Source organism: Panthera leo, chromosome B3 (assembly GCF_018350215.1).
Source record: "Panthera leo isolate Ple1 chromosome B3, P.leo_Ple1_pat1.1, whole genome shotgun sequence".
Lineage (NCBI taxonomy): Eukaryota > Metazoa > Chordata > Mammalia > Carnivora > Felidae > Panthera > Panthera leo.
Genome location: NC_056684.1, coordinates 135,815,648 through 135,828,675, shown reverse-complemented (window position 1 = coordinate 135,828,675; position 13,028 = coordinate 135,815,648). Strand labels below are relative to the sequence as shown.

Genomic DNA, 13,028 nt, shown 5'->3' with positions numbered 1-13,028 from the left:
TCAGACACTTAACCGACTGAGCCACCCAGATGTCCAATTTTAATTTGTTTTCACATCATCTAGAACTGTGACTTTTTTTTTTGGTTAAGTACCCAATGACAATGTTGAAAGACCATACTACAGGGATGTTATTTTGCAACACATAGGACAAACGAGTTCAGTAGGTGGAAAGGTATTTAAAAACTGTAGAAAAAATTTACTGTATGTATGTTACACCTCGAAAAGATTTTTTTAAGAAGTCTCTTTCTACTTAGATAAATATTAGTGGAAAGGAAGAAAAAGAGAAGAAAGTAAACAAAGGCCCGAATAATACAGATCCATCTACCTTTGATGGTGTGAGGGTATTTTGGTGATGTGTGTGTCTTAAATGAAAACTGGCTAAACAGTAAATAACTAATGTATGGAGTAGCTAATGAATGGCATATGTTAGTTGTTTCCTATTGAAACAGTTTTCTTGGAAAGTAGGAAATGAAGCAAAGCCTTTATCAGTTGTTGATGAAGTCAATGGGTTTTCCAAACCAGGGTTACCTAGGAATTCTCAATACCCATATCCAATCTATGTCCTCAATATTTGATACGTATATTTTATATTTTCACTGTTATCTGAACTTTGTGATAAAAGTTATTTCTGGAATACCAGTAATGCTTTGTATTTATGAAAATTGTATGAATGGATGCTCCACAACACTAACTCAAGACTCAAGAATTCTGTATGATATAGCTCCAGCTCCTATCCCTTTCCACGAGCATAAGTTGGTGGAAGGAACAGGAAAATTTCTCTTTTACCACAGTCTCACATATAACTCAGCATAGAGCATAATGTAATATTGGAAGAAGACACCATTATACATGCTTCTACAGGCATTATCACTATCAGACAAGGGCAACCTCATTTTTTTAACTTCTTACCACCAGCCGGCTTTCTTCTTTAGGAGCCAGTCTCTCCAAGAGTTCACAAGCAAGCTGATAGCAGAGAATACTAGACTGACATAAGTTACACTCAATTGCCTTTTCTTCCTTCTGGCAGGTGTGGGAGCCCCCCCAGGGAGCTTGGAAGACATTGTTTATAATGGAAATAATGTCCTTTGATAAGCTGTGCTCTAAACCCATCGTAATCCCATCATCTTGTAACTCCATCTGAAAGACATCAAAATAAAGGCCAAAAAAAACCAAAAAACAAAAAAGAAAGAAAGAAAGAAAAAAGGAAAGAAAGAAAGAAAGAAAGAAAGAAAGAAAGAGAAAAAAGAAGAAGGAATTTGGTCCTTTTGTCCAATATTCCACTGGCATACTAAATGGGGATAAAATTTACTAACAAAAATATTAAGTTATTTAAAGATGATGAGAATTATAGACCATGAATATATATTGCTTTCCATGGATTCTTCTAAAAAGACTCTAAACACAAGACAAACAATGGGAATTATTTTTAAAATCACGTAGGACATTTTAAAAAGTTGTTTTTTAAACATCACTTTGTGAGATTTTACACATTAAAAAAAATGCTGCTCCTCACCTAACGTCCAGATCTTGGTTTCTAAATACCATTTATCCATTATCCACTAAAAGGAACCAGGGCTCCTTGGAGAAATGGCTGATTTCAAGGTTGGGGCGAGGAAAACATAAAATGACCCTGGAACATCTTGTTATGCCAGAAATTGAGGAAGTGTTCAAGGAATGACTGGGATATGTCAATAGAACACAGGAGCCAGTCTAAAGGGACTCCCACTGGTCAAATACAGGACAATATGAACACCAAAATGAATAATCATAGTAACAGATTTTAACTCACTGAATGAAATAAGAATTCATGTGTACATGCAGATAAAAAAACATATAAACATAGAAATGGGAGAGAAGAGAAACTGTTTCCTCAGTAGAATGCCAGCTAATAAATTAAAAGAAATGATAAAATTAGAAAATTATCATTCGGTAACTATAATAGTAATAATTGATCCAGGCATGAATCAGCCCTGGATGCTAAAACTATTAGGTAAAAGTCTGATGAGAAACAGGAAATCTCAGCCTGCAAGTTACTTGTTAATTACAAAGGGGGAAATAGTGGCTTTGGAGTAGAGAAATTTGGCAGAAATCACCTTCCCAAGTTACCACCACCAGGCAAGGCAACATTATCATGTCACCTGCCTCCTGATATAACGCACTGAAAAGGATATAAAATCACACTAGTAGTGTTACTGCCAAAAAATGCTTAACCCAAATAGATTCATAAAGAAACATCAGACAAGCTCAAATTGAGGAACATTCTAAAATAACTGGACTGTACTCTTCAAAAATCAAGAAAATGGAAGATGAACAAAGACTGAAGAACTGCTCTGGATTAACAAAGACTAATGAGACAGGACAAATATTTGCAACGAAGTGATGCTGGGTTGTGTCCTACATCAAAAAAAATTTTTTTTCTTTTGCTATAGAGATATAATCATTATATCAGTTTAAAAAATGATTAGTTTCTGTGGGTCAGATAATAGATAATAGTATTATAACAATATTAATTTCCTAATTTTGATTGATTTCCTTATTTTGTACTTGGTTATATAAGAGAATGTCCTTATTTTTTAGGAAATACACTCAGAAGTATTTAAGGATAAAGGGGCACCATATTTGCAATTCACCCTCAAGTGGTTTATTTTAAAAATTCTACAATTCATACATACATATACAGATTAAGAGCAACAGAAATAAATGTGGTAAGTGTTAACATCTGGAGAATCTGGGGAAGGAGTATTTGGGAATTCTTTGTGCTATCCTTGCAACTTTTCTGCAAGCCTGAAATTATTTCAAAATAAAAAGTTACAAAGAAATGTTCTCCCGACCAGACTTTTAAACTTGTCTTTTAAAATTACCTTCAAAAATCAATTTCTAGAATATATTTAAATCAGCCCATCACTATAGAGTTGTACCTTGCTCTTTCTAACAATAGCATGACTCAGTTCCCCAAATTTGTTCAACAGAACTATGTTCAACAGATCTATGTTCAACAGCATCTAATGATGCTAGAGTGTTTCTAAAATTCATATGCATTCTCACATGTCAACATTATTGCAGATATTCATACAAGTATTTTTCAGACTCTAGGGAATCCCAAAAGGAGTTTGCAAAATGTCTTGAGTGATGTTGCATCATTTCAGCAAGTATGAAGATGTCAAACACATAGCAAGAATCACTATACAATGCTTTCCCTTATTCTTCACCTCTGAACTAAAGGAAGCTCATGCTTCAGCTACCTGCTTCAGGAGAAGATCAAACATGAGGATGAAACAATTTAGATTCATTTCATCATCTTCACAATCAAAGTCAATAGTCCTTCCTCCTGGATGTCCAAAATTCTTGAAAGGGCTACGAAATGGACTACGCATAGGACTCCGAAATGGACTCTGAAAAGGACTATGAAATGGACTCAGCATATTGTGCTGAACTCGTCGGCCAGGATCAGAGGCAACACTCACCTACAAGAAAGAACATCAACACACATAAGTGAACTCACAGAAGCTAAAATGGCTTATATAAAATATCTGGAGACTCATGGAAGGTATTTCCAGCTGTCACACTGATTTCCTTCCTTAGTCAATAGCATTAGTACTTTCAAATATTATGGATCTTCTCAAAATATAAAAACAAGAAATAAAATCATCTAAACTTCGTGACTGTCAGGTGAATGAAACATCAGCACCCTGAAGAATGAAGGCAGCTGTCTTTGCCATTATATTGTTCATCCCATCACACATTTCCAATTAAAGTAAATTGTTTGCATCAACCTAAAACCATAACCAGATATTGCAAGATCAGTTTGAGAATCATGAGCACAAAATCTCAGTTTAACATGACTGATTAAAGAAGAATGGCATCTGGATAGTACAATTATCAAACTATCATGGGAAAACAATATATGTCAAATTGTTGTACTGGTTGTACTGATTATTCTCCATTTGCCTACCCAAGCCCCTCACTGCCCTCTTCTGCCCTGCTCTATGCCCAAGGATGCCAAGGATGGAGTCTTTCCCAGCTTTCTTGCAAGCTGGCTTCCAGTTGGGGTCAATCAGTGGGAGATACCAGCAGAAGCCCTGAAGCTGATGGAGAGAGAGGTAGACGTGTATCTCCCACCCTCTGCCTACTTTGATGCTACATCTCTGGCAATCTCTCCACTACTCTTCCAGCCAGCCCTTCCTTAAAATTTCAGTGCTCAATGGGCTCCAGGAACTCTTTTCCTTGTTCCTTCAGCCTTAGGGGTCTAATGGCTTCCTACTGAGCTGTTGCTGATGTCTAGGTGCCTCAACCAACCCTTATTGCTCCCTTAACTTTCCCCATAACTCTATAGGCAAAGTCTCCATGAAAGTCCCTTCATTTGAACCATCTAGGATAAATTCTGTACCAGGACCCTGACTGACATACCTGTATATCACTCTGAAGTCATATTTTCTCTCTTAAAGATATAATAACCAGAGAGTTCCTTGAACACAATATTTAAACTAAAGAAAAAGAGTACCCCACCAAGAGTCAGAATATCTGGATATTGATAGTGTTGTCTACGGCAAATCACCTCAACTCACTGAACCTCAGGCTAAGTATTTATAAAATGAGGACAATGAGCTCTTCTCCAACTGCCTCACACAGTTCTGTGCTATGGTTCACTGTGAATATATTGCACAGTATAAGGCACCAATTAAGTTATGTAATATTAAAGGTTACAGAAGAAAGAAACAACATAAAAATGTTTGCCAGCTGGTTCTTATGAGGCAGACAAGAAAAGTAATGATGATTAAAAATCAAAAGAGAGCACTGAATACAAACTATGATCCCATGATTCTGATATATTTTCTAGTCCCTAGATATCAGGTAGAATGACAGTAAGAAAAAGTGGTATGGAGAGGCTGACAAGGGAAAGTTGCGAACAGTCCCTGCCTACCGTCACATTGAGAGTGAACCTCTCCAGAACTGATCCTGGTCTAGGAATGTCAGCACACCAACAGAAGCTCTATCATGTCCTCTACAAAAATATTATCAGAAATTCCCAATAGTTTTCCTACACCTCGGACTAGACTATGCTGACTTTTCTCATTCACAGAAGTAAAAAGGGGCCCCCCAAAATGGGCTCAGTTGGTCCACAGTGACAGCATCACTCACAGTAACCATCAGATGACCACATCTTCTCAAAACATGATAGAACAAAACACCCAAACTCCTCATCCCCAAAGTGAAGCACTGATCTGCCTAACAACTGGTAAAGAATTCTTATTCACCAGGAGACCAAAAGAAACAAAAAAAAAAAAGAATACCTCAAAGCTACTCTTTTTGCTTTCATCAAGGATGAGAGATAGCTAATAGGTATGTGCAGGAGAAAACTCAAAGGAAAATGAAAACTCAATAATTTATTGACTGTAGATTATACAGAACATATTTTAGATCAATCTTTTCTATTATTTAATGTGCTTAGAAGATTAACAGAGTGAGATGGGATGAAAAAGCATTTTTAGAGAATTTTACTATGATGCTACTTTTAGACCTGGTATAATTGACAAAATCTTAACAAGTAAGACAAAAACAGTTGTGGCAATAATTACCCTTCGAGCTGCAAGGTTCCCTGCCAGTTCACTGACTCTTGATTTTCTTTGATTTGCCAGTTCTTTAACAGAATTAACTCCATCAGAAAACATACTTATCAATAGTTGAAGTGGAACCATGATGTCTAACTCCGATAATACCTGGGGAAAAAAGGCATATATCCCCCCAAAATATAAACTTTAAAACTCAAAAAAAAAAAAAAAACTGCATTTAACATTTTTTCCCAAAGTGAACTACTGAACATAAGGATACTTAGCCTTACGTATATTCTATCAGCACAGCCAACCTCAATTTTTCATAGTAAAAACTCAAAGTTATTATTGGACCTTCTATCTTCCCCACTCCCCGCAACCCATAAACTGCCATGTTATTTCTATTAAAACTTCTAAGCATCTCTTGACATTGTCTCCTCTTTTCCATAGCACTGCTAGTGCCTTACTCATCATCTTCCTCCTGGACTAGTGTAACCTGTGTGCGATCTTCCTCCAGTCCATCCTCCCTCTGATCTGACTGCGCCATCTGACCTTGCTTTCTGATACAAGCTCAGGTACCCTCTGCCAAAGTCAAGTGACTTTATCTGTAATGAATTTTTGGAAATAGATGCATCTTTCCTTCAGACAGAATTAATTCATCCCTCTTCTCTGCTTCCTTAGAACTTTGTACATACATTTATTAGAGCAATGATTACTTTTCATTATATTTGACTGTTTGATACTGTCTCTCCCGCTGTGAGTTCCCTGAAGCTTTAAGGAAGTGTGAGGACAGGACCATCTCTTATGTCATTTTCATCAGTGCCAATTACGATGCCTGGCACAGAGGAACTCTATAAATGTTTCCACAATTAATTAATAAATGAGTCGGCTCCAATCACTATACTGTTCACTCTGTTCCCCAAATGTTAGACCAGAGGTTTAAAACCTCCTTCAGTTGCAGAACCCTGTCTTCAAACCAGAACTCTGGGAAAGCCCAGTCCATAAAACATGCAGCTGTAATTGCTCGAGCCATGCTGAGGACAGAGGTTTAGAGCCCTTTCTGCTCACCCCTATAGAACTCAGCCTAAAGAGCATGTAACTGAGTAACAACACCTAGCCATCTGTAGAAGGACTGGCTTTCCTAAAATGAGAGATAACCTTGCTGAGATCTGCTTGGGGATGAAATGTTACAATTCTGGGTCCAAAAGGTACTTTTTTAAAAATGGTCCCTTTACTCTTTCTCAGTTGTGAAAAATATTGTTCCTCAGTTTAGAACCCAGAAAGGCATCTTCATGACTTAAAAATTCATCCTTCTGTGATACAGCAACGTATCTGCACCCACAGCGAACCTAAACATTGACTCTGGCCTCCTTTTTTGAAACTAGCCAAACTTTCTGACAGACATTCAACTCAATTTAATGAATTTTTAAGAACATTCATCAGATAAATACAAGGCATGTGCCAGATGTTGAGAGGAAAGGATGAAGGGAGATATGATTTCGAAATGAGAAAAGCCCTGCCTGGTCCCTGCACTCCATGCATTTGCAATCAGGAGAAGAGACAAAAATGAACTAAATATTAGGCTGAATAAAATTTACACAAGGAGCCTGTATGAGTACTGGGGGAAGGAATAGTGAATTCCAAAGAGAAAATGGGGGTGTGAAGAAAACTTCATAGATGAGATCATTTTTGAGTTGGGCTTTAAGGATACGCTGGAGTTACAAGTGCAGACCGGGGAGAAAGGCATTCCAGCAGCTCATGCTACTCCCTAAGGCAGCAGCTCTCAACCTTCCCAAGTAAAGCACCTATTTAATATCAAAAGATTTAAAAGAACCCCACAAGACAGCCTATTATACTTTTAGAATCTATTGATGGAAAAATACATAAGGACCAAAAGCTATTATGAATTCAGTAATAGTATTGCATAAATCTGTACTCTACTAACCATAATGATAGACACATATATACGACATATAGTTATTTACCTATGCAAGGAGTTATTAGTCTATAGACTACCCTCAGCAAACATGCAAATTTATAGACTCTGCAATAACTCCCCGCTCCTCTACCCAGGGATCTAAATTCCCAGGCTAAGAACTATTGCCCCAAATGATTAAAAGTACCATTTACTCACATGAAGCCACAGTAAAGCTTGTTCCTGCACAGAGGAAGGGTATCCTGTGAACCGACAACTAATAAAGCCAAACATTTCTTCCAATGAAAAAGGTAGAGGACAGAGCTCAATGTCAAACATTTTGCTGGAAAGCAGAGCAACAAAAGTAAATGACCAATGGGCATATATCAGGGTTGAGTTGCATTTTTTAACTGTACCTTATTTGGGGAGCCAAACACTTTAGATTGGGCTGTGTTCCAAATATTATTATCATGTTTCATTTTACTATAATAGTTTATTTCATTAGAATAAAGAATTCATACTGTTGTTAATAACATTAGTGTTTATACTCATATCAGGCTTAACAGAAAGAATTGCATTTCTAAGGAATTAGAGTTGCTCCCCAGCATCTAAAAACATTATCCCCTTGCATTCTCCCCACTTTATTCAAATCATAATTATATTTGAAAATAAACAAACAATATGGTGTATCTATTATTCCACCAGAACCAAATTTTTTCTCGACAATTCCAGGTCATCTTAGCACAGTTTATTGCAACTGCTTCATTTTGCACCTTCAGATTTCTCTATAGGGTTGTTAAAAAGTAAACAAGATTATATAAAATACTTAACACCGTTCCTGGCACACATTACATGCTCAATAAATGTCAGACATCATTATAATTGTGGTGGCTTCATTAAACTACTTACCCACCTTAATACTTCCCTGAATTCTTTTAACTGGTTATCTGGGACTTCTGTTCTGATGGCTTCCAGCCACTCGGGCATAATACACTCCCACACAGACTGACTGATCACATTGTAGGGGATCAGGCAGAGGATTCGGTTGAGACCTTCCTTCAACTGAGTCACCGTGCTGCAGGATTTATCCCAGTAACCACCAACCTGATGGCATTTCCACAGCCATAGGGGAAAAGAACAAAATGCACCTGTTAAGGTTATACTCTAAGGACTTCCTAAAGGAGATGGATACAGAGGAAGACCGAAATCCATTACATCTGAATTGCGGGCCAAGTATCTTCCCAGTGAGATATGTAAGAATCTATAAACCATCAGGATACATTAATTACAAAAAAACCCCATACTTACAAATAGGTCCAAATATTAATCACAGACTGGATTTCAACTATTCTACTGCAGTCCGAATCTCACACATGAATTAAAATTCCAAAGATTTATTCCTAACAGGATGAGCACACAATTGGAGCATTATTATTTCTAAAGTTTCACAAACCCATTACAAATACGTGCAGTTACACCTGTGCTTCAGAGGAATATAGATTTCTACTACTGTACACTTTGCATTTAATATTTTTCAGTATGGAAAATAAAGTGGCAGAGAGTGCTATTCTTCCCTGTGCTATATTATGCCACAATTTTTCTCCTAAAAATGTTCTAAGGATGGATGAATTCATTAATTAAAAAAAAAAAACAAACGTGTTTTTTACTAAGATAGTATATTAATTTTCTAGTGCAAAAAAAATTATATCGAATTAAATTCAGGTTCTGTTCATAATTCCAATGTCATTTATTTATTTTTTAATGTTTATTTTTTGAAAGAGAGAGAGAGACTGAGTGCAAGTGTGGAAGGGGCAGAGAGACAGAGGAGGAGACACAGAATCTGAAGCAGGCTCCAGGCTCTGAGCTGTCAATACAGAGCCCCACACAGGACTCAAACCCACAAACTGTGAGATCGTGACCTGAGCCGAATTCAGACGCTTCACTGACTGAGCCACCCAGGTGCCCTTATAATTCCAATTTTAGATAAAGACCTTATATTCTTATTATGTATGTCAAAGTAACAACAGCTCAACTGGTCCTGAATCTTTACCATATAATACAAGAATCGTTGGAAACTACCTTATTTTAAATGAATCCAATTTTAAACATTTAATTATTATTCCTAGAATTCTAAGTTATTGAAAACAATTAAATCAATTCTATTTAAAGCTCAAATATCTATTTGGTATCCTATTTCCAAAATTCTAGATGATTGATTAGAAATTTGCAGGAAGTGACTACATTTCTGGGACTGTCACTGTTGTTACATACACTCAGAGGCCCACGGGGTTTTTTCTTGTTGTTGTTGTTTTAAAGTTTATTTATTTTGGGGGTGGGCAGAGAGAGGAAGACAATTTCAAGCAGGCTCCAAGAGCTGAAGGCAGATCCCAACGCGGGACTCAAACTCACGAACCATGAGATCATGACATGAGCAAAATCAAGAGTCAGACGCTCAACCTACTAAGCTACCTAGGCGCCCCAAATGCCTACTGGCTTTGAGTCACATTTTGGAATAAGTATCTCTGGGGTGTTCCTAAATTGTCAATAGCTAAACAATGGATCCTTTGATTTGGAAAAGCTGTCATATTTAAAAGGATTTTAGAGAGTTCTCACCTTAAACAAATGTCATATTACCAATATGGGAGGATCAAACTGGTAAGACACAAACACACACAAAAGATCACAGCTAGCCTAAAGACTCCCCTAGCAAAATTCTAGAACAGAAATCAGATTTAGAACAAAAATTAAAATCTGCCCCTACCATGAACTCCCCTCCACCACCTTCTCCTGCAAATGATCCAGTCAGAGGCCCATATTCAGAGCCTGATAGGAGCTATCATAGAGGCCTTCCCTCCAAAGTTTAATTGGGCTAAAGTGGAATGACATACTCCGAAGGAAGGAAAATATCCTAAAGTCTTCGCCAAACAATTTACAAAAATATTGCAAAGGCACACAGCTCTAAATCTACACATCTCAGAACATAGGAATCTTCTGTTTTCCCCTTAGTTGGAAATCCTCTCATTGATATAAAGAATTCAAATTAATGCAGTCAAGGGGGTAGCCCAGCTCCTTAATTAAATATTATCAAGGCTGCCATCTTATTCTTTGAAGAACTAAAAATAACTGTCCTCGCCTTACTAATCGAATCTTTACAGAAAACGTAATTGTGGTTCTGGAAGTATCCCAAAGCCCACCCATGCTTCTTCCCAATCCCAGAGTTTCCCCTATTCATCTCAAGATGCCTGCAGATACTACGGAAAGTCAGGACATGGGAAAAGGGGACTATGCTGCACTGAATAAACACTTTATTAGTAATTGTCCCAGGCCTCAGCCTCCTCAGGCAGACCCCCCTGAACCCTCCTCTGTACTAAGGCCTCAACGTGGACCCACTCAAGACTTCAGACTCAGCACAAATAATGTTGCCCACCTCCCAAACCCCTCCTCCCTTAAAATGCCTGCTCCTAAAAGCTCCATGCTACCTAGAGAATTCATTATTTGTCCCAATCAAAACCCTCTTAGACCAGTGACTTTAAAAGTTTGCATCCTTTCTCTCCCTCTTTGAGATGTAAATCTTCTACCCCTCAGAACTATCTTCTCAAGGTCCTGAAAGCATCTCTCTAAGATGCAAACATCCAAGGAAATAGCTGGCTCTCAGGCCAAAGGGATGTCTTGCTTTTACTTGTACTATTGCCTCCTGTGATTTAAAAAAAAAAAAAATTAATTTAAAAAAAAAGGAGAAATTTATTCTTCTTCCTGAGAAGCTCCAATTAACACCCCCCACCCCCCGCCTTAGCAAACCTCCAATGCCTTTTTCCTTAGCATATTCCAGCTTTTAAAAATGGATAAAGAAAATGTGGTTTATATATACAATGGAATACTACTTGGCAATGAGAAAGAATGAAATCCTGCCCTTTGCAGCAACGGAACTGGAGGGTATTATGCTAAGTGAAATAAGTCAGTCAGAGAGAGGTATCATATGTTTCCACTCATATGTGGAACTTGAGAAACTTAACAGAAGACCATAGGGAGAGGGAAGGGGAAAAAAATGGTTACAGAGAGGGAGGAAGGCAAACCATAAGAGACTCTTAAACACAGAGAACAAACTGAGGGTTAATGGGGCGGGGGGAGGTGAGGGAGAGGGGAAAATGGTTGATGGGCATTGAGGAGGGCACTTGTTGGGATGAGCACTGGGTGTTGTATGTATGCGATGAATCATGGAAAACCAAGAGCACACTGTATACACTGTATGTTAGCCAACTTGACAATGAATTTTATTAAAAATAAATAAAGATTGTAGGCACCCCCCAAAAATAAAAAAATAAATAAAGTAAATACAAAAAAATAAAAAGTAACTTCTTAGTGGACTAAAATAACTAACTGCCTAAGGCTGAACCACAGCCTTCATTACACATCAGGGCAAATAAAAAGATCTTGAAGGTCTCTCCAAAAATATTGATAAAAAGCTTTAGTCCTTACATTGAACAGGTTAACCACTTGTTCTATCTGCTAGAAACATAATTTGAATAAAAGTGATGATGAAAAGTGAATTTGAAAAACAACTCTTACATAAACTAGTGAGTTTTGTATTACTATGACAGTCTCTACTGTTAAGGTCTCTACAGATATTTCTCGACTCAAAATTGCATTGTGTCCCAATAAGCCCATCATAAGTTGAAGACACTGTAAATTAAAAATACACTTAACACTCCCAACTTACCAAATATCATTGCTTAGCCTGGCCCACCTTGCATGTGCTCAGGACACTCACATTGGCCTACAGCTGGGCAAAATCATCTAACACAAAGCCTATTTTATAATAAAGTGTTAAATAGCTCATGTAAGTTATTGAATACTGTACTGCAAGTGAAAAACAGAATGGCTGTGTGGGTGCGCAACGGTAGCTGGTATAGCAAAGGTTGACCCAGTGACCACGTGGCTGTCTGGGAGCTGAGGCTCGTGGCCCCTGCCCAGCATCATGAGTGAGGATCATACTGCATACCACTAGTCCAGGAAAAGATCAAAATTCACATGTTGAAGTACGGTTTCTACTGAATATGTATCACTCTTGTACCATTGTAAAGTCGAAAAATCCTAAATCAAACCATGGTAAACTGGGGACCATTTGTATGTGTGTCTGTCTATACTTTTGCATAGGTATATTATGTATATGTGATATTTTGTTACTTCTGAATGGTATTGACAATTTACAAAATCCATTAAAAGATCTATTCTAAATGAGTTTTAAAAACGTAACTTATATGAATTAAATATTCCCCAAACTCTCAGAAATATAGAAAGTAACCCAAATGTTTTTCAAGTTCATGTGATTTGGGTAAATCTTTCATAAACAAGACGAGATATAGTTGGTTTAATAAAAACAGTTGTGTCTTCTGAGTTATCAGCAGTGAGTATAATCTAATCATACATTTTTATTCTATGTCGGTTTTCTAGTCAAGTAAGTTAATATTATATTTACTAGATGTTTGAGATTATAAAATGTATAGATTTAATTTTAATTAAATTAAATTATTATTCTGACAAGCTTTATTTCAACAATAGCTGTG

At 37.2% G+C, this 13,028-nt stretch overlaps 1 protein-coding gene across 11 annotated transcripts in view; it reads right to left on the bottom strand.

Annotated features, from left to right (window-relative positions):
* The window catches only part of UNC79 (unc-79 homolog, NALCN channel complex subunit), a 266,546-nt gene that overhangs the window by 127,041 nt on the left and 126,477 nt on the right, over positions 1 to 13,028 (bottom strand). For 10 of the 11 annotated variants that reach the window (XM_042944164.1, XM_042944162.1, XM_042944169.1 and 7 more), the window contains 5 exons: positions 8,378 to 8,568; positions 7,684 to 7,807; positions 5,577 to 5,717; positions 3,243 to 3,464; positions 910 to 1,137 (listed from right to left, as the gene is read on the bottom strand). In XM_042944164.1, the coding sequence (XP_042800098.1) occupies positions 910 to 1,137; positions 3,243 to 3,464; positions 5,577 to 5,717; positions 7,684 to 7,807; positions 8,378 to 8,568 (906 nt within the window). The remainder of the gene's footprint in view (positions 1 to 909; positions 1,138 to 3,242; positions 3,465 to 5,576; positions 5,718 to 7,683; positions 7,808 to 8,377; positions 8,569 to 13,028) is intronic. The other variant, XM_042944173.1, reaches the window with a different exon arrangement.